Below are 27,409 nucleotides of genomic sequence, written 5' to 3'. Positions count from 1 at the left end.
TCATGTCACGTGATAAGGTGGTAGTTTCACACGTGACAGCTTAAGGCTGTGGACACAAAGTAATATCAAGAGTTATTAACTCTTGGTAATATAATATGTAATATTATTATAATTACTTTATTTTATGGGTAATATGTAACTGTAACTAAATAGTTTAGTTGCAAGTAATATGTAATCTAATCCAAAACAGCCAAGCTGTAAAAAAAAGAGTGCGGCCCTCAGAAAGCCAAGCAGCACAAAATTCACCTGAATTGTTGTTATTAAAATTTTTACCATTAACCTACCATCACAGCCATTTCTTGGCCACCACCTTGGATTTCACATCTTTTTTCACCATAGCCTTTCTGAGGGCTTGGCACAAAATTCACCTGATTTGTTATTAAAATTTTTACCATTAACCTACCATCACAGCCATTTCTTGGCCACCACCTTGGATTTCACATCTTTTTTCACCATAGCCTTTCTGAGGGCTGTACTCTTTTTTTACAGCTTGGCTGTTTCGGATTAGATAAGTAGTATCAAGAGTTAATAATACTATTATTAACTCTTGGTAGTATCCTAGACTATAAACACTCAAACTGTTAAGGAGCAAAAAAGTGGATTTTTATTTCGATGATTTTCACACTATCCCCCCATGAGGATTCCTTAGGACTTTTTCTGTCAATAAGGAAACATAATCTGTTGAGTTTGTTTTGTTGCAATTAGTGTGAGATTGACTCACATAATGACTGTACTAACATGAATGCATGCATGTATATATTACTACAACGCAGGAAAATAGCATAGTTAATGAACATCATATGAATACCATTACAGTTTGGCACTATTATTTTGTGTGTGGTGTGGTAGGCATGTGCACCTAAATTTATACTTCCCGTATTGGAAATGACTATATGCATATGGCTGACTGTATGTGCATATGATTGATAGTACAGCTACAAACCAGTCACAAATTTATCATTACATCAAAATGCATCTACAAATGCTTCTTGTGCTGGTATCAACAACTTCATGATCACCATCACTGCTCCTACAAGTCTACAAATAACAACACTATGTGATGTACTATAAACTGTTACTTGATAAAAGGTTCCTGTTTATTAATGTTCTGAGTCATCTCTATGGAAAACCATATATATAATGGATCATATCACATGATGTCACTCTATACCCTCACCTAGTCCATGGGATGATACTCCATCTTCACCAGTAGTGCTTGTGCAATCACCAATGTTGTTACTCTGTTTGGTTGTGGAAGATAATTGAATATCACTATGATCCGGTGTCACGTTACCACTAGACCCTACATTTACATGCACTTCTGCATGTGATTGTGAAGGTTTTGTAATTTCTACTTGTGATTGAGGCAATTCTATATATGTAGTAGAAAGATACTGGTCATACTACTAACAGCATAAGTAGCATCCCATACCTACATTCCATGCACAGCATCTTTTTTGTCTGGTAGTAATGTCACTGTGTTGGTATCAATGAGTGATGGAGTACTGTGATAATCAACTCACCTGGCATGGCTCCAATGAAAATTTTGTTGAGTAGCATAGTTTGCACACTGTATCAAACATGTAATAATTGCATTAAAACCACAGTGTTACTACATACCCAAAGAACACCCATTTTCAATTTAATAAGTAGTTATTATCATATACATCATACAGTACAGTAGTAGTGTATAGTAAGGACATCGAAGGTGTGGGGGTGATCCGTGATATAATATAACCCAAAAACCTGCCACGATTTTTCCTCACAACAACATGACAGTATTGGTTGGGTAAAGCCAAGTCCAAAAGTATCTTCAGATCAACCCGAAACGTTTCCGTCAAGTTGCTACAGAATTTAAACATTTAATCAACAGAATTTTCTACTGCCTGCCTGCCTGCCTGCCTGCCTGCCTGATGCCTTCAGTCAAGCGTAGTGGAAAACTGGCTACAGATACAGCCCTAATTCTTTCGCAGAAGCGTTTTTATTTCACTTAAGAAAACACCTTTGGTATATTGATAGACATACAATGCTTGCGCTATTGTCTTACCTTTTATCCTTCTTCACCATGGCCATCAGTCAAGGTTCTACCGCTGAGTGTTAATAGACTACAGTATGGCTTCCATCTACCAGTGTATACTGATTATGATTATGATGTGATTTAGGTTGATGCTTAGAGAGGCTTTGGATTTGATGCATCATAGATATTATATACTACGTACCCAGTATATAATGTCTATGATTGCATCAAACTATTTGAATACATGTGGTCGCCAGTAGCACCAAAAACACATGCATACATGACTCACTGTTGATATCGATCAGAGAGAGCAACTCATGGCCAGTGTTGGGCAAGTTACTTTGTAAAAGTAACTAGTTACATATTACATATTACTTGCAACAGAACTATTTAGTTACAGTTACATATTACCCATAAAATAAAGTAACTGTAATAATATTACATATTATATTACTTTGTGTCCACAGCCGTAAGCTGTCACGTGTGAAACTACCACCTTATCACGTGACATGATTGCGTTGTTGGACAATGTGCAAATCTTGGTTATAAGTAAGAAGCTAGTGAATAAACTTCATTCAGTAGGCCTCGTTACTTCGTTGTGGTTAGGCGTTACTCAGAGGATTACTAACGAGATCAGTAACTTCGTTACTTTAAGTAATAATATTACGTCATATTAGACTCGTTACAGTAATTATATTACTTAGGTAACGCGTTAAGTTTGTAAGTAAAGTATCTTGCGTTATATTACCTGTTTTCATAGCGTATTTCGTTATATTACTTTGTTACCACAAAAGTAATAATATTACGTAACGCGTTACATAAGTAACGCGTTACTCCCAACACTGCTCATGGCGAACTATATAGCAATGTGTAAGTCAATAAATATAGTTTATTTAGTAACAATGAGTTGGGTCATCCAGGTCCTGCTTTACAGATTATTCAGGTCTGACTCCATGTGCTAAATTAAATGTGGACATGTTACTACACGTCATAACATAGCCCTACTTCTTTCATGAGCCACACCCACTTACATAAATTACTGTCTGTAGACATATGGTAGCCATGCCCATTCATCAGTCTGTAGGTATGCATGAATCCACGTCCATTATTGTCAGCAGGCTTATGTAGAGCCACGCCCACTGATCAGTTGTTATTGTATGAGTCATAATCTAGTATAATAGTGCTGTGATTAACTCTTTTAAAATATTGTGACTAGTTTTGCGAAAGCATGCTATTTAGTGGTCATGAGCTTGCAAAAAAACTTCACAAACAAGTATAAGAGCACAGTAGGGATATTCACTTCTTGTTTTACAGTATTTGGACATTACGTACTACTCCGATCCAGCTTGTTTCAGTACTTTTTATTGCAGCATTATACACTGTCCCTACTCTAGTTTAAAATTCCTGATTTTTTCTTATATTTGTACGTATTATAACAGCTAATTGAATATGTAATGGAAGTTGTATAATGTACCTGTGCCAAAAACAGCCCAGCTGTAAAAAAAAGGCGAGGCCAAGAATGCACAAGTACATGTTCATGGAGTAACTACAACCAAAAGACATGATATCAAAATCTGGCCAAGAAAGCATTTACGGTATAGGCACTTTTATGTATTCTTTTCTATATGCTTCACATTATCACATCCAGCTAGCTGTACATGTATGCTTGCAATATAAACAATACTACTGAGATGATAAAAGATATTACACTGCATTGTTACCAAAATTAATTTAACTAAAAATTTACAATTAGTTTCTACTTGGCCATCTTTTTATTTTAATATACAGTGCAAAAAGATGGCCAAGTAGAAACCAATTGTAAATTTTTAGTTAAATTAATTTTGGTAACAATGCAGTGTAATCATCTTTTATCGTCTCAGTATTGTTTATATTGCAAGCACACATGTACAGCTAGCTGGATGTGATAATGTGAAGCATATAGAAAAGAAGTGCCTATACTGTAAATGCTTTCTTAGCCAGATTTTGATATCATGTCTTTTGGTTGCAGTTACTCCATGAACATGTACTTGTGCATTCTTGGCCTCGCCTTTTTTTACAGCTGGGCTGTTTTTGGCACAGGATATCGCTACTTTTTGTTGAATGGAGAACATACAGTTACTGAAGATTGGCTATTATATTATATAGGAGACACTGCATGCATGCATAATAACAGCTTCAGTATCAGATTAGCTAGCTAAATCAGTAGCAAAAGCTTCAAGTTCAGTGTTTAGAAGCGCTACTAAAAGTGACTTGCTAAGAGAAAACTCGTTCAAACCGTTCAAATTTCCCTCAAGGACTCACGTGATATTTTGCGTGATGTTTCACGTGAAAATAAGAACCGGGGATAGTGAAAAAGTCGAGGCTACCATCTTAATGGTTCTTCCTGAAGCGGTGGATATAACTAGTCTGCGTGCGTAACAAGTGGAGGCGAATCGGCTGCGAGTTGTTGCTGAATGTACGCCTCGGAATGGACATGAAGGCGCTGAATGCATCACACTATTCTCCCAGTGAATTGCCGAGTAAGTTCGTGTATAAGTCATTGTAAACGGATATATAACTATACCGTTGTAATTTTAGACAGGAATCCCCCACGCCATAGTAGCTTCCTGGGATTATATATATACTAGCATTGTTACCTGCCCTACGTGCAGGTATGGGTTATGCATGATTTGACTGTACATGACACACACACACACATACACATGGACGCACACACACACACACACTTACTAAACATGTTACTACAAAGAGATAATTAGGACAATTGTCTATCATCATCCCATTTGATTAGTATACACCCCTGAAATCAGAACACCTTGATAATTAGGACAATTGTCTATCCTGTTGTATTAGTGTACACATATTTAGGCTCTTGAAATCACACCACACTGATAAGCACACTTTAGCATGGTCCTAAGGTGTCCAGAATAGAGGGATTCCACTGTTAATGAAGTATCCCATTTTTAAACACTCTTAAGTCCTGTAATATGTGCATGGATCTAGTAACAAAAGGTATGTAATATTTAAAACCAGCTCAGTTATTTCTATCCCATTGTGCAGACAAAACAAAGAAAAATGGCTGTTTAATGGCTGGGAATGATAGGGCTTGAGCAGCAATATGAATGCAATTTACAGCATATTTCTGAGGTGTGAATAAACACAATGTATTTCTGACAGCTCAGAAATGTGCAATTATGGGCATTTTGTAGGGTACAAACAACTAAGGTCACATGGCACATAGTTTTTTGTGTTAGAAGACCCACCAAGAGTAATGTTATTGATACCTTGGCCTTGGCTGTACCTTAGCTTATTACAGACAGGGTTATAATGCCTGATTTAACAACACATCTATACAATTGAGGTACAGAATGTGGACATTAGCTGGAGTATGCAAGTCAGAATTGCACTTTATTTAAGACCCCCTAAGGAATGAAGGTTAAATTTTGATCTTTGAAATTTTGAAGCAGCAAAGCTTTGTTGCTTGTTATGTCAGTAATTGATGGCTGTACACTGCTGTAGATGGTCTCACCCTTTGTTGTAGCTGTAGTACAACTGCTAAAACTACAGGTATGTACACTAAAATTAGGTCAATGGCAGCTGCTGCAAGGAATCACATTGAGCTTTACAGCTAGTTTGACATGCCAGTATCCAAGGTTGCAAAGCTTTGGAGGGATACATTCAAAGGTTTTTCAAACTTTTGTGCCAGCCCTACCATCAAACTATACAAAGCTAAAGAGTTTATCTATTTAATTATACGTTACACTCTGTATAGTATATACAATGGCTTAATTTTCCATCAGTGTGATTTATTTTTGTTTCATCATAATTAATAAAGGATTGTTCTACATTTTTTCTGATTACCATAAAGCACAGTTTGCATGAACAGTGACACAACCCACAGATATTGTAGTGTGCATAATTACAATAACTCCATGTACATGCACCATTACAGGATTTCTGATGTCATGATATATGGTCTATAATATGATGTGGTAGCGGTAATACACTAAAGCCGTTAATTTTTTGTTATTAGCTAGTTTTAGGTTGATGTGCCATCCATCAGTACCGTGAGAGAAAATCAGAGGGTACTGCAGTGGATCATAGCCCCTATGCAGTTCTGAAATACTATGCAAGCCACCATCCCTGTAGTGCAACACTATGTCTCTATTGTTTGCATTTTCATTAGGCATCAACACACCTACCTCATCACACATGGGACTATTGTACCTCCTGGAGTGCTCACCTGTAGGTCTCTTTGTTTCATTGATAACAATTTTAATATTTATTGGCTCATCCTGCTGGTCAAATATTTCTTTAGCCACTTTAAAAAGCTGTACATAGTGGTTGTCATGATACAATAGGTGATTAATACCACTAACAATGTCTGGCCTTAACCCATCAACTATTTGACACCTAGTGGCCACTTGAGATTCCTGATTGTCAATGAAATAAATTTGACAAAATTTTGGGGACTCACCTGTTGAGGGAACCATGCTACCAATACGATGGTATACCTGACCCTGTATTTTAAAGGAGGGGTTGAAGCCAGGGAAAGCTATCTCATTACAACCAAAGCTGGTCATTTGGAATGCACAATTATATTTACGTATGTTGTTTAGAAAATGTTTACCATCACTATCTGTACCCTCATACAGGTGCAGTAAGAACGGCTGTGGTTGAGGGAATGGCTCTAGTTGGACATTACCTTTTGAACAACAAAGGGACTCGGTTTCCCCAGGAAACTTTAATGCATCACAATGTGAACATTCTATGCTAAGTGTGCCTACATCAGTTGTGCTAAAGAAATTGTGTGGCTGGTAATTAAGGCCTCTAAAGCTAGGGTGTGTGCTTGCATGTACCTGATGTTTTTGTGTGTTCTCCATCTGCTGCTCTTGTGCACGGTATAGTGGATCAGCTCTTGCCAGCTGGTGCTGTAGTTGGTCGTGCTGTTGCTCCTCCCTCCTTGTGGTTGCTCTAGGCGGGCATCTCTTCGAGCAGCTGCATCTCTTTGCTGTTCTTCGCTTCTCGTTACCGGGTCTAGACGGGCTTCACTTCGAGCAGCTGTGTCTCGTTGCTGTTCTTCACTTCTCGTTACCGGATCTAGACGGGCTTCTCTTCGAGCAGCTGTGTCTCGTAGTTGTTCTTCATTTCTTGTTACCGGGTCTAGACGGGCTTCTCTTCGAGCAGCTGTGTCTCGTAGTTGTGCTTGCCATCGTTTATTCCTGTTTGGTCGTTGAATTCGTTTGCGTCTCTTTGCCTGAGACGCGCGGAGTGAAGACGTTGATCGCTTGAGCTTTGGCATTGTACTGTACAACACTATTTGAAAAGTATGTAAAGCACGTATTGATTTGCTACAACACTCGAGTCGCCAGATGATGGGCGTTTAATTTCGCTAAAGTCCCGCCTCGATACGTGCTTTGCATGCCAAGATATGATGAGCTAAAAGTCGTGTTTTAAAAAGGTGTTCACAAAAAGGTACTGAGTAGAAAGAAAAAAATCTGTCAACACGTGGATTTGAACCCACGACCTCTTACACGCTAGTCAGGTGTTCTACCACTTGAACAGTATGTGCTGTGGTTTTCAAAGGAATGTTGCTCAAGTTTTCTCTACACCTTGGCCTTCTACGCGCTGTAGAGACCGAACGGAAGCACGCGTGAACTCGTGATAACAATCTTAGAGTAGGCGGATGATGAGCGCTTCATTATCAGCACAGACTATGTCGATTCGCGCCAAGTCTGGTGAGTAAGCAGCGTGACCGTCAGACAGACAGACAGACAGCTTTTCAGCTTTATATATATAGATATATATGCTTTTGTAGGCCAGATCCTTGTAGCTGGCTTGTTCTAGCAGCTGTGTGGGTCAGACCGCGAACAAGTTGAGCTGAACCCTAGTGAGAAAACAGCTAAAAATGAAAGATTTTTTCTCAACATTTCAACCAACCAGATGGTTGGTGATGACAACGAAGTTGTCAAGAGCAGACAATGCTTCCATCAACAGTCCAGGAAAGGCTATATACTTTTATGGCTTCCTCTAATGTATGGTGAAATCTTTGGCTATAAATAATGTGTCAGGCATTTGAATGATTAGCAAGTAAGTCAATACTACAAAACTAATAAGTTAATATTTTTGAGGGCTCAGCTCAATGCGTACATACAGTATACCATAATTACTATTAATGTGATGATAATATGTGCAGATCTGAGACAACCATGGACCCTACTATATAGTAACTGGGCAGATATATAGAGTTATGTATACTCTGATATAATTGTTGAGTGTTGTAGTTTGCCAATGGTCAAAGCTAAATTAACCATTTTAGATAGCTTTTTGTGATGTTGAAGGTGTCAGGCAAACTCCAGTTAGGGGCAGGCAATAAAGATTATTTTCAAAACAGGAGAGGAACATGCTTAGGCCCACAAGGTACAGGCTTACCCCAGTAGATGCACCATATTATATATAATGCACATATCAACGTATTGCCCTACTAACCCCCCCTCCCTTCGGGCATATATAGGGCTATAGTGGGCACAACCGAATGTTAAATGCCCCATGGTAGGACAAACCTATTGTGTTAAATCCCCACCATTGGCTCCAGTTGCAACGTGGGGGATTTGACAGCGTAGAAAAAATACTTGGGTGCTTAATGAATGATTGTCAAATGCCCCATAGTGAAGCAGCAGTTTCATGTCAATTCGCCTTGTAAAGCCCCACTTACAGGCTTTACATCCAAGGGGGGTGGTGGGGTAACACATTGGTAGGTGCATAATGAGTTTGCATCATAAACCTTGTGTTAAAATTTAGTCTGTCTTGCTTTTTTCAGCTAATGTGCTTATCCTCAAACAATCAGGACTGGAAAACTACAAATTGTCTTCTACTTTTATCTATCAACTATCCGATCACTGCTAGTTTATTAAAATTTCCTTTGCTGTTGTAACTTGTTTACCATTATGCTATAACCATTAGTCCCTCCTAGTTTATATGTCTCCTAGCAACAAAAATTGTTATGTCAACAATGTAGGTGAGAACCACAAAAGAAGTCAAGTAATATACTCCAAAATTGGTCATCAATTGCTGCAGTATGCTGAATACATCTTGGGAATGACTATGTTGGATGCTCACTTTAACAATAGTCATAATAGTGGAAGTAGGTGTTTGTTGACATGTTAGTCTGGCTATGATTACATGTTTTTAGTTAGCTGTGCCTTACCATACTGTATCCCTTTCTGTATATGCAGGGTGGATACTGATTTTGTGACTGTTGGCGGGTGAGTTTATGGTCAATGGACAAATCACACAAATGGTGAAGAAAAAATAATATGTGGTACCAAGACCCCACTACTATATTATGAACTCTTGGTGGTACTTCATAGCCAAACACTAGTGTATCTGGCTTCTTGTGCTATTGTAGTCTTTTTTTTTTTAAATTTATAGGATCATCATAATGTAAATGTTTACTATTACAATATATCATGCTACTGGAAAAGAACATAAGAATTATTTGTACTGATATTCCAAATGAAACCACATTGAGGCTTACTTGTTATTGATGTGGTGATGAGTTTCTCGAAGTTTTTAATTTTTTTCTTCAGAATTTCACCAGGCTATATGGACTGCCCTTGCCACCATCCCAGTACTGCATGGCTGGACAGCTGGAAATACCGGCATCACTCAAGGCCACCAGAATCAAGGCATAAGTCAGATCATCATTAGATGGTAGAGGACAATTAGTTGATGACTGATGACCCCTCAAACACACTACAGCAGACCTTGTTAATGAAAAACACAACCTACATCGCAACTAGAAGACATTTACTATAATTAACGTTCCACTTATCAGCCAACATGGAGGCAAGGTTCCAAAACACAGTAGTAGCAGTAGTACTCATGCCACCAATAGCCACAAACACCAATGGTGAAAAGCATGCTCTTTCCACCTCCAGAATGCATCCATTGTAAGCCTGAGATTTCTCTTGCTCATGAACAGAGTAGCACCTGGATAGTGGGAAGCGAATATAGGAGTGCGCAATAGGATTATAAATACCCAAACATCAAAAAATCCATGCTGTCTATTTCAACCCCCCAAAAGTCTCTAGCAACAACATCAAGGCAGGGCATCATCTTCTCTATGGGCAGTAGTATATTGTAGAGGTTCACAATCTAGTAGCTGGAGAACAGGTTCAACACCAACATCATTACAGTAGACTAGCAGTTATAAATAGATAGAAAGCCACCACATGGACAATAAAAGTATGTTCCACACAAAAGGATTTACCATATACACAAGTCTTAACAGTCTATCATGAGTGCCATCTGAATCTTCAACACAGAACATCACAAAACTCCCCTTTACTTAAAGTAAACCCATGCTCAGCAATAAGTAGTGTTGTTAGCCAACATGATGCACCTTGCTCTGAGGTAGGGTAAGCCGATATTTAATTTGTGACTTGGGATTATAGCATGAGTTATTATTGCACAAGAAAATTGAAACACAACCACATAGTTTGAAAGCCTACAATGTCAAAAGAAGTGCTTGTTTTCACTGAGAATTAGTTTACTAACATAACTTCTTTGCAATAAAGTTAATCAATTAACATGGTCAGTGATAGTATGCACAACTGCATCAAATATGAGGACCAAAATAGACACAAATTAGATAAGTGCAATAATTATTGCAAAGTGCAATAATTATTGCAAAATGCAATAAATATTGCTTATGTGATAATATTGTAAAGGCTAAATGCGATAATCGTATTGCAGGCACTTGATTAGGCAATATTGGCGATTTGTTGAAATATTGCCCATCTTTATTCTGAAGCAGCTTCAAAGACATGCTGCAGATGTGGAGACAGATTATCAGAAAATAGGTCTATCTGAGTGGACAACTCATTGCACCGTAAAGCCCTTGCACCGGTACATCTGCTGATAGACATCAAGACTATACAAGAAGTACATTGTCTCAATACATGGTCAATTAAAGGGGCTGCAACATGATTAGAAGACAAACAGGATGAGGAAAAATAAACAGTCATTATATAGAAACAAATCAGATGAAGACAAGCAAGAAAAATGACAGACAAGAAAATAAACAACCTCTTAAAGCATAGATTACTGCACAGTCTTTATGTTTCATCCACAATTTCCTCGACATTAAAGTTTCTAAGTGGTAACTACTGCTAAGATAAGTATTTTGCTTTAATACTTATTATCATTTAAGGCTCTCCACTCATCCACTTGTATATATACGTGTATATATATGTGTGTGTGACCCAGTCTAGGAAAACCAGTCTTATCGCCCATGTCAGCAGATTCGATTTTTCACCCAGGACACAAAGCTACATGAATAAACTATCTAATTCCACAATCAAAATCAGCTAGACTTGAGTGGTCTGGTTTTGCTGGCTGCTTTTCCCAAGCCCAGTAGCGATTCATATGTGCGGTATGGGGCCTTAATGGAGCTCTGGTCAACCTGGGGATGGCTGTATGTGGCTGTACAGCTCTGTGGTGTTGAATAAGTACCTCTGCTGTGAATTTCCTTTCATTTTAGCCAATTTTGAGACCTGAATGACCCAAAACGTGACCTAATTCATCCCTACACCTTCCTTTTCAATTTTTGAACACCACCTTGCCTGCCTTCCAGGCCCCCCCACCTCCCACCCCTTTTGGAGCTCACCTGATACAGTCAACCTTGGTTTAAATGGCAGGAAACTTAGTTGTTGGCTACTTGCACAGTGGATGCTCTGGAACGTAAGGAATTTGTGTAAAATGTATGAAAATTTGGTACACATAGCTTCAACCATTGGCGAGCTACAACACACTAAATACTGATACTTTTAAATAGGCGATAAGACTGGTTTTTCAAGACTGGGTCACATATACAGTGGACCCTCACAAATCCGAACTCCCCTGGGACCAAAGGCTGTTCAGATTACTGAAATGTTCGGATTTGTGAATCATCAATTAACACTGTTTAAAGTTTTTATTGACTAAATAAGTGTATAAGAGGTCTTCACATACATCAAGTTTTACAGTACAGTGTATACGTTTTTGGAGTTAAGTTGAATGAAAGTAAGTGTCAAGAGTAAGTTGCTTAGCATTACTGAAAGTGATGGGGTAGTGCACTCATCTTGACATTCATACCAAGTGAAACACTTGTCCATAAGTCTAGTCACTTCTTCACTTTAGCTTATCTTCATTCTTTTTAATGTCACTTACAATTGATTTGCCAATGCCATATTCTTTAGCAATGTTGCTTAAACTTGCTCCTCCAGTAATATTTTTCAATATAGTAAACTTTTGTTCAATTGACAAGGTCACACGTTTTTGCTTTTCTTCAGCCATATCTTCAACTTTTTAACCTCTCTAAAAACGCGTTTATTGCTGGCGGTAATTAGATTTTTATTATTATTTTTTTTTTGCTACCTACATGACCTGTTCGGATTATCCAAGGATCCAGATTAGAGAGGGTCGGATTTACGAGGGTCCACTGTATATATATATGATCACCCGGGTCTAGGTTAACTGTTATTTGATCTTCTGTACAACACTGTAGCTTGCTTGTGTTCCATGTATGCAATTACGGACTTGTGATACTTCAGAAATTACTGCATTATATAGGACCTTACAAGAGTTCAAAAAATAAAATTAATGGTAGTGCTTACATGTACGTTAATGAGTGCAGGAGTGGATCCAGGACCTGGCAAGGGGAGGGGCACAAACAGGCCAAGATTCTCTTGTTAGCTAGTTGCTGCATTTTTGAAGCAGCAAATAATACAGGTACACCTCGTAGTAGTATCTCACTGTTGATTTTTACCATTTTGGCCTTTGCAGATGGTTGTGAAGTCTTAAAAAGCTGTTGAAAGGCTCTAAATGTCTTAAACAACAGCAACACGATAGTTATTTGTAGAGGTGCTTAGTATGCATGAAGGTGCTGGGTGACAATTTCATAGCTTTGGTTTGCTTTGGTTTCAGGTGAATTTGTAATACATAAATGCTAATAAAATGTGCATATTTTCGTGAGTTATACAAGCTAACAGTATGGCTCCTCCACAGAGTGGGGGGCATTTTCCCCAAATTCCCCATCCTGGATCCGCCATTGGAGTGTACAGCTAAATCTTTAGCACTATTAGCTATATTTCCATGTTTCTACTCTGAACTTTCTTTTGACTCCTGCAGTAGCTTTAGTTGCAACTGGCTTAAAAGATGTTGAATGTCTTTCTTGAAGTACTCCTGTATGATCACTAGTACAATAGATAACACAGATAAGCATCTCTACTTAGCATTCTCCTGAGTAGCATTAATGACAGTGATATGCACTGACAATTGCCATTAATGTTTACTATATATACAAGCATGTATTTATACGCTTAATTTACAGTTTCTTTATAGCTAAAGTTTCACCATCCATAGTTATGTGTTCAGGTTAAACTCCCTTTTCTATAAAACAATACAAAACCAAGAGTTTTTTTTTTTTTTTTTTTTTTACTGTAACAAATACAGTGCACATAACATAATTATGATGGCTGAGTACAAAAAAATAATTAAATGTCAGTGAAATGTCTTTGAAATTGGTGTCGAAGGGTGGACCATCCCTCAGTTGTACCTCTCTCCCTTAAAGTTAACGGAAGGGTGGACCATCCCTCAGTTGTACCTCTCTCCCTCTAAGGGAGTTGTACCTCTCTCCCTTAGAGTTAACTTGGCAAAACCCTTATTTATTTATTTAATATCAATTTTGTGAAAAGACTGGGTGGTACAAAAGGACAAGCCTGCAAATGTACTCCCCACAAACACATACATACAGTAACACAAGACATTACAAAAACAATGAAACCACTAGGACTACAAGCAGGGGCGGATCTAGGATTTTTGAAAGGGGGGCTAAGCTGGACAGGAACATAGGTAACTTACTAGCTAGACAATAGAAGATATCAAGCCTTTTCACAAGGCCCTAGTAGTAAGATTCATGTAGTATCCATGGTGAAATTAGCTATTTGGAATAGTGACTACATTAGTGAGCATGTGAAGCATGCCAACCTAGGGGGTCTGGGGGCATGTCCCCCCAAGGTAATTTTTGAAAATTAACCCCTGAAGGTGAATGTAAGAGTGTTTTTAGCAGTTTTCAGTGGAAAATAATGGAATTCAGTTTATATCCTTCATTTTACTTTTCCATTAAACCAAGACTGATTGCAATATGCATTGAGTATAGCTGTCATGCATGCATGCATGATAATCTTTTCATTTGTAGCTACCAAGCATTTAGATATAGCTAGCAATGCATCAGCTCCTCTTAGCTATGCTCTAATCAGCTAAATCTGTGAGGCAGAAACATGTATAGCTAAGTAGTAGTGGTGTTGAACGTCACAATTATTAGTATGCATACTCCTTAGCCTAGTGACACTTTGTTAGCCATAACTAGAGCTCGGCGGTATTGAAATTTGAATACACGGTATTAGCATAGATACAGTATACCAAAAGGGATTGGAAACGGAAGTAACTTACGTGATATCTCTGTACAAATTCCCAATATGACGCAACAGACGTGAAATACCATCCGTGTCTCGAGCGCGAGTGACCGTCACCATAGATACCAGTGCAGCGCGAATTCGTTAGAAGCCACTTTTGTGCACGTTGTAGAAGAATTACAGCCTAAGCGTTGCGACAATTGGGCTAATTACTGTTCTACTCGAGGGCGAAATTGCCTGTGCGTGTTCTAGTACACGAGTGATTTGAAATGACCATTGACGCTAACTTCTGTGGTAAGCTTATTGTAACCCAGCAGCGCTTCTAGCAGTTGTGTTATTTTGTAAGCCTGCCAGTAAGAGCAGTTAGAAAAGTATTATGTTTTCTGGTGTTTACATCGTCAGTGCCGTGTAAATAGCTTATTGAAATTACTATTCGTGTTACCATACTGGACATTTTAATAATTTTACAGTTTACACTTGTGTTATTTTGGAGGACACGTCAGTAACTTTGTATACCAATATACCATGTCATTAGTTACTAGTACATTAGTAGAGTGTAACGTAAATATTAGATTGTTCTGAAATCAATCCTACAGGAAATGGGAGGTGCAATGATGGAATCCATACCTACACACAATATTGCTGAATAACCACTGTTAACACTGAAGAATCTGAGAGTTGTTTACCATAAGGATGAAGAACACACATTCAGCAACAAAATATATTCCAGTATATGTATGTGCAGAACAATCAAGTGGTCAGATAGTGAACTTGAAGCCATGTTGTCAATACATTAACACGGAAGTATCATTTACCAGAAGATATTGATAGTGAATCTTGAGCTGTGCTTCTCATATCAGTGCACTTGGTGGTAACTGGTTATATTTGTTTTTGTTTTTTTACCTTCCTTTACGTTTTGCTTGTGTAGTGTTGCAAAATTAATGTTAGCTATTGTGTTGTACTATTATAGCAATGAGCATGCACGTTATCAGTTGGTCACTAATATACTGAGCTTTAAATTGTGTTGTATATAGAAGGTACTAGCTCTGTTGAATGTGTAGTGTAGACAAGTTGGCATGAAGGGTGCATGTGGGTTGTATGAAACCGGAGTTGTGCTTGCTAGTCACATGACATCATGGTCTTGCGTCTATCAGTTACACTGCCAGGCATTAACTAGCTCATACCAGTCCCACCACCACATGGTCTGACAGAGTAAACATGTATACACATTAATGACTGCCACCCAATGGCTGGAAAGGAAGAACAATAGTTTCCGATTGCCAGAGGGTAAGTGACTAACTCATAAATCAACCTATAATCCAACTGATGGCAAGGCTAGGCCACTGACGCGAGAGTGCCCATATCCAGATTGCTTCCAGTACTCATCTAAATCGCTGCTTGAATGTTTCTGACTACGGTGGGTGCAGGCGATTGGCTTCCATCTCGGCTTCCATCGGACCCCCCGCCAGTCTGGTCAGTCTTGAAAGTCGGCAGTGTGCGAGCGACCGTCACTATAGGAACTTTCACACCGAGATACTTCTTGTGCTGTACGTTGACAATGACTAGCTACTTATCTAATTAGTGTTCTATTGAAAAGGGGACTTTTTTTGTAGTTGTGAGTGCCGGATATGAGACACGCTCTTTACGTCATGCGAGACACGGATATGTTTGTGCGCGAGTCTCCGTTTCCAATCCCTTTTGGTATACTGTATCTATGGTATTAGTAACAGGAAAATATCGCGGTATATCAGTATTTAGTTAGCTTGTTATTGCATGTAACCATTGCATCATTTCTTGGGCCTAGTATGAAGTGGTATCATCCCAAAATCCAAAAAATATCTAGTTCAGTACAAGTAAGCATGTGTTGTAATGTGACAACCTCAAGTTTTTGTTTAGGGCATGTCTGCTAAACCATCAGCAAATTGGATAATTAAACACCAAAGGCTGGGTTAAAAGCAATCCTATACTGATATTCATCAATATACTGGTATTTCGATATATCGGTTATCAAACGCTGTCATGGTATGATAATCGGTTATGATAATTTATCACGATAAATGGTATTACCGATATATCGCAGAGCACTAGCCATAACACCAATAAAGTGTACTGAAAAGCAGAATAAATGCAGTGAAGGATACTAGTAGCTATTAACTAGTTCACTGGAAATCCTTAACAAAGTGCAACTATATTTGTATTTATGGGCGAGTTGGTAGCTACATATTCTGATAACTCTAACCAATTAAACCAACCAACACTTTTTGGATCATTTTAAAATATAAAAGCCACACTAATCACCTCTTATAGTAAGCCATAGTGGAAAACACTGCTAATTATCTGAATAAAACAAAACCCACAATTAAAAATTTTGTAACTGGAGATGCAACCCACTATCGAAACCTGTTTTTGAAGAACTCTTGAGGAAAAGGAAGCTATATTGTCCTGGAACAGAGTTGAACAATAAGTATAGTTACATAGACATTATTTGTGTTGGTAGTGATGCATAGTTCCTGAAATAAGACTGCTTTGATACACATAGAAGATTTAGGATTTTATTGGCCAAGTACTAACTTAGAAAGAAAGGGGGAGGGGGGGAGTACAGCCCCCTTAGCCCCCCCCCCCCCCCCCCCCCCAAATCTACCCCTGTACAAGGACAAAACCAAAACAACAGGATTGTACAAAAACAAAATAAACACCTTAATATGAACACACAACAAAAAATTCAGAAAAGAAAACGACGGAGGGCTGGACAGAATAAGGGTGACTTTTTAATCTGTAGAATGGCATGAGGTACATATGGTGTTCCACTGTTGACAAAGAAAGAATAATGGAAAGAAATTAATAGAAGAAGCAACAGGCTGAATAGATAGAGAATGTGATCTTGTAGGAACTTGAGACAACTGAAAATGTTCACAAAAAGGTAACAAGTTCCTGTGGTGAAGACTATCATGGATATAACAAATGGAGAAATAACTATGACGTTGTTGGATAGAAAGCCAGTTTAACTTTTTAAGCAGACAGGAACAGCAGTGGTATAACAACATCAATACACAGTACATATAATTCCCAAGGGTTTATTTTTTGTATTATAGATATGATTTACATGTTAACAGTTAACAGACATCCCATTTATTGTAAAAACAATGAATAATAAAACCATGATGCTACTATCTAATATGTGTTTATTGGTAAATGGATAGCTACATATGTACTGTATGATTTCTTTAGTAGAAGCACATGTACAATGAAAGTGATAAAATTTTGATATGTTTTATTTTGAAGAAAAACTGATACACTCAAAGAATTTAGACCATAAAGGTTTCTTTGCAATAGTTTGCCATATTTCTGTCTATGCACCCTTATCAATGGTAATAAATATTAAAACTGTAAAACTGTGGTACCCAATTAAGGGATGATAAAAAAAGGACTTTCAAGAGCACCTGATGCAAGGACAAAGAGCAACTTTGTTATGAAAGTAATTTTGAGGCATACACCAAGACATGGCATTCACATTCAGGTTCAGGAAAAAGCTTCCGAGATGGTAGGGTAGTTTTTACAGTAGCTACTACTATGCAGTTTCAAGAGTTGTAATAACATGACTGTTCTATTAGAGTGGCATCTCATTTATCTTTTGATGCAAAGTCTGACCAATAAAACATACTCCCCCCTCTATAACACCATTTAGTTATGACCTGATAATTGACAAGTATAAGGAAAAACTAGTAATTCTCAGTTCAATTAGGGAACATAGAAAAAAATAGGAAAACAATGGAAGTTTCCTATACCTATACATCCCTAATTCAGTCATGGGAATAGACTGAAGTAGGAATTAAATGTCCACTAGTATATCTGCAAGTGTAGGCAACTTCCCTTGTTTCCCTGCTTTTTTTCTATGATCCCTAATCGAACTGAAAATTCCTAAGTTTTCCTTATACTTGTTTGTTTACTTTTTGTAACATTATTATGACTGGTGAATCCGCATACTGCATCATAAGAAAGAATGGCATCTGAATTAATGTTTTCGTTTGAACACCCGCCCCAACTATCAATTACTGACTGAAAAGTGAAGTGGCCAATTATGCTTTGCTTTCAGCTATGTTCAGCCCATTTCACAGCATTACGAACGAAGAACAGTAAGAGAAGCACTTCTGCAGTCTCCATGAAAAATACGGATGATTCCTGTTTACAAACATAGCCGTTAGGCCATCATTATTAAATTCCTTGTTTCCCGTCACCTCCCGCATCAATTTTCAGGTAGCCACATCAATTTTTCAGTAGCTGCACCAAATTTTAATTATTTGATTATAGATCACGTGAATGTACTACAGTGGAACCTGTGTTACGGTCACCTGAATTAAGCGGTCACCTGAATTAAGCGGTCACCTGAATTAAGCGGTCACCTGAATTAAGCGGTCACCTGAATTAAGCGGTCACCTTTGCAAAACGGCCATGGTCACGAGGTGACCATGGCCTCGTGACCAGCCACCATCCACCAGTGACCAGCCACCTCTGGCTTTTATATACAGGTGACCAGCCACCTGTATATAAAAGCCAGATATATCTGGTCCCAAGGTGACCATTATAGACAGGTTCCACTGTATTTCATGATAGAAGGATGCACAGAATTACCAATTTTTAAGGTAAATGCATTAGCCATGCATATAAACGTAGCAGAAGGGTGGAAGTCCCTCCACTCTTGCTCAACAGGGTGCATGGGTGTACAGTCCTGGCAGCCTTCAAGATTGAGATAGCTACTCTAATAGAGCAGTCAGAGACTGAAATAACAAGAGTCAAGTGTATAATTAATAATCGATAATCACTGCATCAGTTTTTGTTCCATGGGGTGATGGGAAACAAGCAATATAATAATGATGGCCTTATCAAGTTATGCCTGTCTGAAGGCATCAGTCAGTCAGTCAGTCAGTCAGTCAGTCAGTCAGTCAGTCAGTCAGTCAGCCAGCCAGCCATCCAGCCAGTCAGTAAAAAATTCCACTAAATAATCTGTAGATTTTTTGGAAATGTTTCAGGTCATACTGAAGGCACTTTTGGGTTTGACCAATACTACCAAGATACCATGAAGGTATTGTGAGGCTGGTTTTAGGGTGATATTTTTGGCAAGAAATGCCCAAACCTTCATGATCCCTAATATACAGTACAGTATGATACCTGATGGGTTTCCTTTTTATCTTTGAGTTTGCAAATCTGTCATTGTTTGGTGGTTGATGCTTCTGAATCAACTACAGAAATGAAAGTGGATTCATAATAGAGTACTTTTTGTTGGTCACACATCCCAACACTGACCCAAACAATTGTATCCATAACAGGATTTGTTCTATGCTATATGCAAGGTATTGGAACATAAAAGCTAGTAAGCAAAACAAAGTGGTCCAGCTATAACACACAGAAAATAAGGCTTGTTTAAAGTCTTTTAATTGCCAAACCTGAGTGTCTTAGAGAGTTGAGATAATGCCCACAAACATTTTATTATTAAACATTTATTGACATATAGCATCACTGCAGCTATTCCATACTGTGGCCTTTTGATTTCACAACCATTCGAACACTGCCAATTTTATAATACCCATGTTATCTAAAGTTTTGATTACTACAGTGGATCCTCACTTATCCGAACCTCAGTTATCCAAACACCTCGATTATCCAAATGCCAAATTGGACTGTTCTATTAGAGCATTTTGTCATCAGTGTGCATTCTATTAGAGTAAAAGACTGTTCTATTAGAGTAGTTGAACAAAGCTCTGTATATAAATCAATGGGCTTCAGTTATCCGAACAATTTCACTTATCTGAACACTTCTGGCTAACTATAACTGTTTGGATAACTGAGGATCCACTGTATTTAATCACACATGAATGGTAATTAGAATTTGCTCACATACTTCTGAAACTTTATTCTGCTTAGTAACAGTCTTTTCCTGATTCCTAGTTGGGTTAAACAGCGTTTCTTGGCCTAAATAAGTAAATTACAAAAACATGTGCTTATCCAACATAGGGTCAGTCTACTACATATGTATTTCCAAACACATATCACTATAGTAACCTAATGACTGAAGCATTTTGACTTATGTATTGTACTGCTTAAATTTTGACTTTCACCTTACCGTTATGTTTGCATAGAAATTACTACTAACTTCTACTCACATAGAATCTTATTTGTGAACAGGTGTACATACGTAAACATTTTTACTACTCTGAGCAATGTAACAGTGACATTGATAGGATTGTTCTTCTATTGAAGGTGGACAGCTAAAGATGACATATTAGTGAAAACTTTATTTGTAAAGTGTTTTAGATTATGCAATTTGTAAATGTACTTAGAGATAATGAGTTACTCTCTAGAATTCCTATGGATATAATTACATGAAAATAACAAGGAGAAAACATCCTGACCACCTGGTAGACTCCTGTAAGCGTTCGAGCGTAAATCGGATGGCTGCAGGTTCGAGGCTACCTAGGTCCAGTCATGGATTTTTTCTCCTTTCTCCAACTTTTCAAATACACCTTAAGTAGCTAAAGTCTTTGAGCAGGCTGTAGGACCAGGTGTCCTACAGACCTTCAGCACTTGTGCTGTAAAGCATTATTAAATAAAAAAATAATAAAAGAAATGTTTGCTTGCATGCTGGATTAATGGTAAGCCAGTTACATTATATCACAATAGCAAAATACCATTGTTATTGACTTGACTTCATCTTGATAACTATGATATTCTACTCCTACTATATCATACTTTGAATGCATGAGAGGATCAAGTTGTACTGAATTTTCCATACAGTGCTGGCATGGGTGATCATGTGCATAACTTTTAAATATCCAAAACTAGCCGAACTATTAAATCCTAGCTGTTTATTCTATGACTAAAATAGATACCTACTGATACAGTTTGAGTACGAGTGCTTCAAAAAGGATGATCAGAATATACATCATAATACTTAAAGCACTACCTATACTTGTGGGTATGAAAATACAGTACTAGTGTCCCAAGGCTAATACAATATAGTTTGCATCATGCTGTATTAGTCCCTTTACACACACATCTGGTGGGTATATATCACTGACTCAAGCACATCATTTACTAAATAATATATGCATATTATGGAATCTTCATTGTTTGTGAAAGACCTGTTGTTAGTTCAGGTTATACAAACATATATGGTGGGTTTCAAGTTGGCTAAGTAGCCTTGCTACATATCCATTCATATCCTCATAGATGTTAATTGTGTACGTACGTACCTGTACTTGCATATACTGACGCTTTTATCTGATATGGATTATTATAATAAATATCAAATATGGTGTAAATATCAGGCTTGTAGCGTAATAATTCATTTATTCCCATAGATCGAAGTTCTCTTCTTATTCTCATGACATCTTCCACATTAGTATAATCCTCTGTGTAAATACAAATTACATGTGTGTTGTCACTCTGTCTTTGGCTTGGCTTTGTGGTAGAAACCTGTAATGTAAATCACAGTTGATAATTGCTACTATGAAGATTGAGATACTCCAATAGAGCAGTTGCAGTGACTACTTTAACAGAACAAAAGAACATTCATTTAGAAGGCTTCTTAAATGGTAGTAAGAAGGGTAAGAAACAAACAGGATTTTACATACAAAATGATTCAAAATTGTCTAAATCTCAGTTGTCATATCATGTAAAGTTTCAATTTTAACTCCAAAGGATCCTCAATTTTCTAGTATCTAACCCAATTTCTGTTTGCATTTGGGCCAGAAAAGATCTGTGATCACTTTAAAGTTAAAGTAGTCAAGCATTAAAACTAGCAAATACGGCTATGAGTGTGAATGAGTATTAGTACAAGACAGCATGCCGGGCAAATCTCTGTGCATTTATACTATTTGGTACTTCACCTGGTAATTATACAAATTTGTAAAGCATACTTAAAATCTGTTGTTTGTCAGTACAAGCATTATATACAAATGTGACATTCATTCAGTTTGTTATCATATGGAGATTATCAATCTACTGAATCATGAACACATTCAATGTTCTCAAAGTCTATCAGCAGCTGCATCCCCAGACCCCCACATCATGCACTACTACTTTTTAAAATTTCCTCTAAACATCCTGGCTACGTCCTTGACTACTGTTACATTTATATGCACTGAAATGAAAGTAAACATATATAGAGAGCAGCTCCAGAAACCTTTGCCAAATGTCCAAGCCTTCCAGCCACTGTAGCTTCTGCTATCAATTTCCAAGTTTCATCAATCTTATCTCTGGGTCTCCTTATTAGCCACTTTCCACTAGTAAAATTTGTTGCTTTGGCAATCTCTACAAGAGCAACAATATACACTACATGTAAGAGAATTGTACACTTACTAACAGTTTTGTGCATGTATGTGTGCGTGTGAGTGTGTGTAAGTAGGCAGGATTTTCAGTGGGAGGCTCTTTTTATAGAAAATGTGGACCTTTGTGTGGTGTATCTGAAACACACTTAGCATGCAGAACATGCAAAAGCTAGGGTTTCATACACACTGTACAATGTACAAACTACAGTGGACAGACTCCCTGAATTGCGGAAACCTCTGTAATGCAGACCATTTTCTTTGGTCCCGAATTATTCCCATAGTAGTTGTACACTACGAAATCTCTGAAAGTGGAACTTCTCTATTTCGTATTGTGGATATTCACATGCACTTCTCATAGATTCTCACAGTGTATAAATGTACCTCTAAGAACGGACACATAGCTAGCTACAATAAGATGTTACAAGTGATTTATTCTATAAGTTCTTCACGCGTGTTTTTAAGCAAGCGATGAAAGACTGTGGACCATATAGATGATATATTAACATTACTTACTTCAAAACATCTAATGGTTGGTTGGAAAAGTGAAAAGCCAAATATAACATCAAAGAAGATGGTTATTTGCACTGAATTGGGAGAAGTGTCAGGAAAAATGGTTGAGTCATGGAAGGAACAGTTGCCTGAAATATTGGAGGGATACACAGCCCAAGACATTTGGAATATTGATGAAACAGGGTGCTTTTGGAGAGCCTTGCTGAGAGAGGAAAAGTTTTGTCATGGAGGGAAGAAAAGTAAGCTAAGAGTAACTGTGGCTTTATTTGTAAATGCTGCTGGTAATAAAGAAAAGCCTGGAAATCAGCAAACCCTCGAAGCTTTAACACTTCAACAAAGCACACTTACCAATGTCTTACTTTAATCAAAATAATGCACGGGTGTGTGGAGAGGTTATGCACACCATTCTCAAAAAGTTAAATAGTAGCTTGAAGAAGGAGTCTCGTTTGATTATTTTGTTTATGTATAATGCTGGTTGTCATCCTGAGGATTTAGTTGGCAAATAGAGCAACATCAAGATAGCATTTTTACCTGCAAATACAATAGAAGTTCTTCAGCCTCTTGATCTTGGCATTACCAAAACTTTATCATAAGCTTTTGCTATGCCATGCACTTTCTCAAGTTGAGGAATATTCCTCAGCTTACGGTGTTGTACAATCAGTAAACCATCAGGTGGATTGCTCAAGTATGGCAAATGGTGTCATCAGATACTGTCAAGAAACGCTTTCACAAAGCAGGCATTCTAACAAAACAGTTTGATGTGGTCACTAGAGGCAGAAATAGTTCAGTAGAAATAGGATTGAACCCGGAAAAAATTCGAAGAAAGCTGATTTTGGTATCATTAGATAGCAAATTTTTTACAGAACAACATATTCAAAATCCCCTGAAATCCCCTATGGGGAAAATATTTTATACCCAATTTAGTTTGAAACATATGAAGTCCCTAAAAATGAGCAGAATTTTTGTTTATACTTGTGTAAAAAATGTGCTAGCCAATTTTGAAATGACTCAGCAGTTTTTGGGAGCAAGTTAAAACTTGCTTGAAGTTTGTGGGCCATGTGTTCAGTTACTTAAGCAGTTTTTTGATGAAAAGTGTACCTTCGTGAGGTTTGGAAGCCATGTGTTGAGCTGCTGGAAACTGAGGTTTGTTACACATCATGTTGAAACTACAGCTAGGTTATCTATAGTTTCTATTCATTTTGATATAGATTCAAATGGCTGAAGGGCACCCTACTAGTGCCTTCAGGAAGGATCACTGTGTAATATGCAAGCTAGGGTTTGTAAATAAAGAATCAGTTCGTGTAACAAAGAAGGGAATATTAACCATCATGGAGTGTTGTGAGAAATATGGAAGAGATGACCTTTATATCTATCTGGATGAATGTAACAGTACTGACCCAGTTGAAACTGTTCTAGTACATCCTGAATGCCGTAAAAAATTTACTGACAAGAGAAGGCCCGGTCCTCAAAATCCTGTTGCTGCTGATGAAATTCCAAGTGCAAAGAGATTACGATCCGCTACAGCACCCTTCAACTGGAAGGAAGATTGCCACTGACTCTCTTAATCCCCTACTATGGGGCTGGAAGCTAGATGGTTCAAAGCTGCAGCCAATTATGACAGATTTAGAGCCAGCACCAGAGAGCTTACTTAAATTTGTTCGATGTAAATGCAAGCTTTCTACTACAAATCCATGTGGTAGTAATATATGTTCTTGCCGTAAGCATGGACTAAAGTGTGTAACAGCATGTGGTGATTGCAGGGGAGAAAGTTGCAGAAATGCCGAAGAACCTGTTTACAATGACATTGACAATTCCATTTTTTCAGATTCTATGTGAGAGCCACTTATATGATTTCTATGATCTGTGGATAAGTGGCAGTCGCATTGAGTCCATTATATTGATGCTACAAATATTTTTGTGTTTTATTTAATTTATTATGTGAAAAGTTTTTTGTATTTTGAGGTCTTAATAGCAAGAGTTAATAATAGCTATGTAGCTACTATAGATGTCCTAAAGTAAATTGGGTATAAAAATTTTTCCCCAAGGGGGATTTTTGGGGATTTTGGATATGTTATTCTACAAAAAATTTCCTTTCGAACGATACCAAAATTAGCTTTCTTCGAATTTTTTCTGGGTTCACCTCTTTTTTGAGCTAAATCTACCAGACTAAAACAGTGATGAAGACACGTTTGAAGATTTAGATAGTAATGTTGATGTGGCAGATTTACAGAGCTTAATAGAGCAGGTCAACCCCAAACAGGAGCACTGTTCAGTTGACAAGTACAACCGGTCTTGAATGATGACAATGATGACAATGTCAATTAAGATGATACAGGTAGGTTTCTAAGGTGAAAACGTATCCAGAAGCAGTTCAAGCATTAGGAGATGTCGCTTTCTTCTTTGAGAGAAAAGGTCATCCAGACATGGCTAAACATCTAAACTCAGTAATGAAGTTGTACGTCTCCACTGCTCTGTACTACAAAGCACAAAACAATCCACATTGGATGACTTTTCCTATTGTGTGACTATCAAATGGTACGGTAGTACATACGCTTAAGTAGGGATTGCCCAGAAAATTTCGCGTACCACCCAAAATTTCGCTTTTAAAAATCACCCTAGAGACATTTTACTCTATGAAAATCACCTTTACGGAATAATACTAGTCCATATAATATACAAAACAGCATTAAATAAAACAAAACACTTACAGGTGGCCGGATATAAAATTTTCAAAAATTGCCAAAAACTCAAATTTTAGTTTCACTGCCTCACTCACTGACCACAGTTGCAAGGCTAGAGGCCAAACGAAATAGCGCATGGCCACCATTTTACGCCACAATAATAAACCCACCAGTGGGATGTGCCTTTTGGGGTTCCAACGAGTGTAGGCCCTTGTGCCTGTCTTTTCTTTTTATCTTCAATCAGGCTGCTTGTTTTCTTCTTCATCCAATGAAACCATACCAAGGCATTAATTTTCCGTATCAACACTTTCTTTCAGCAACATATATAGACACCACAGAATTATTTCAGAGTGATTTCAGAAGTGTTTCAGTCCTAGCACTACTATAAGAGATATACTAGCTAGATATATGTAAGTTCGCAATTGGGATCCCGTTTGTGACCACACCCATCAATTAAAGATCTAGGTGGACTAATAGCGATAGAGTACAACAATCACACCTCTCAACAATCTAGCCGTTTACTTAACAGTAAACAAGATGACCTCACCCCTTATTGGTCTAGCTAGCTGTACAACTCTTGGTTGATTTGAGAAATACTCTAATACAACAGTCACTCTAATACAACAGTCATGTATGATATTCTAATAGAACAGTCACAAGTGACATTGTAGCTAGTTGTGTTACAGCAAAAAACTAGTATTTTATAAATTGTTAATGTAAAAATGAAGTAGGGATCTATGCAATAAAAAGTAGTGAAACAAGAGATGAATGATGGTGTTACAGCATAACTCAGTGGGAAAGTCCCTACTTCGGCACATTAGCTATAACAATTATTTTGCTCAATGCCAAAGTCGGGACTTTCCCACTGAGCTATGCTGTAATACCATTATTCATCTCTTGTTTCACTACTTTTTATTGCATAGATCCCTACTTCATTTTTAAATTAACAATTTTTAAAATACTAATATATGCTATATTGAACTAGTGCATATGCTTTTCAACATTGGATGACTCTTTGTGTGACTATATTAGCAATACTGAACTACCCTGCATGTTGAATAACTTTTCTAGTGTGTGACATCACTTGTATACACTGTATAATACTCTTACAGTGTATCTACATTGGATAACTGTCTGCATGGTGTGTGAACACATACTGAACTATTGTGTATGCTTTCACAAGTACTATAATGATGTATAATATTTTTTTAAAAACAAAAACCTGTATAATGACAAATACATTTGGTCCCAAAATGTCCAGAATAGAGAGGTTCCACTGTAGTTACTTTCTTAGCTAAATTCTATTGCTATATGCATGCCCTTCTTACACTCTCCACTGTAAATTTTGTTGCTACAACCCTGGAGTATAATCATACAGTACAATAGTACTGTATAGTAGGGACCACAAAGGAGTAGACG

The 27,409-nt window shown here is 37.6% G+C and overlaps 1 protein-coding gene across 2 annotated transcripts in view; it reads right to left on the bottom strand.

The window, feature by feature from the left end:
* Positions 1–778: 778 nt before the first annotated feature.
* LOC136266156 (uncharacterized) overlaps positions 779–27,409 on the bottom strand; it is a 41,464-nt gene continuing 14,833 nt past the window's right edge. Inside the window, exons 3-13 of one of the 2 annotated variants that reach the window (XM_066061144.1) lie at positions 22,655–22,782; positions 21,723–21,945; positions 20,372–20,442; positions 19,642–19,712; positions 13,172–13,254; positions 1,524–1,572; positions 1,433–1,476; positions 1,308–1,372; positions 1,178–1,241; positions 1,080–1,119; positions 779–1,030 (exon numbers count right to left, since the gene is read on the bottom strand). In XM_066061144.1, the coding sequence (XP_065917216.1) occupies positions 961–1,030; positions 1,080–1,119; positions 1,178–1,241; positions 1,308–1,372; positions 1,433–1,476; positions 1,524–1,572; positions 13,172–13,254; positions 19,642–19,712; positions 20,372–20,442; positions 21,723–21,945; positions 22,655–22,782 (908 nt within the window). In that variant the 3' untranslated portion in view covers positions 779–960. Of the gene's footprint in view, positions 1,031–1,079; positions 1,120–1,177; positions 1,373–1,432; positions 1,477–1,523; positions 1,573–13,171; positions 13,255–19,641; positions 19,713–20,371; positions 20,443–21,722; positions 21,946–22,654; positions 22,783–27,409 lie in introns of both variants that reach the window. The other variant, XM_066061143.1, reaches the window with a different exon arrangement.

This window comes from Dysidea avara, chromosome 9 (assembly GCF_963678975.1).
Source record: "Dysidea avara chromosome 9, odDysAvar1.4, whole genome shotgun sequence".
NCBI lineage: Eukaryota > Metazoa > Porifera > Demospongiae > Dictyoceratida > Dysideidae > Dysidea > Dysidea avara.
This window is presented reverse-complemented; position numbering and strand designations above follow the sequence as displayed.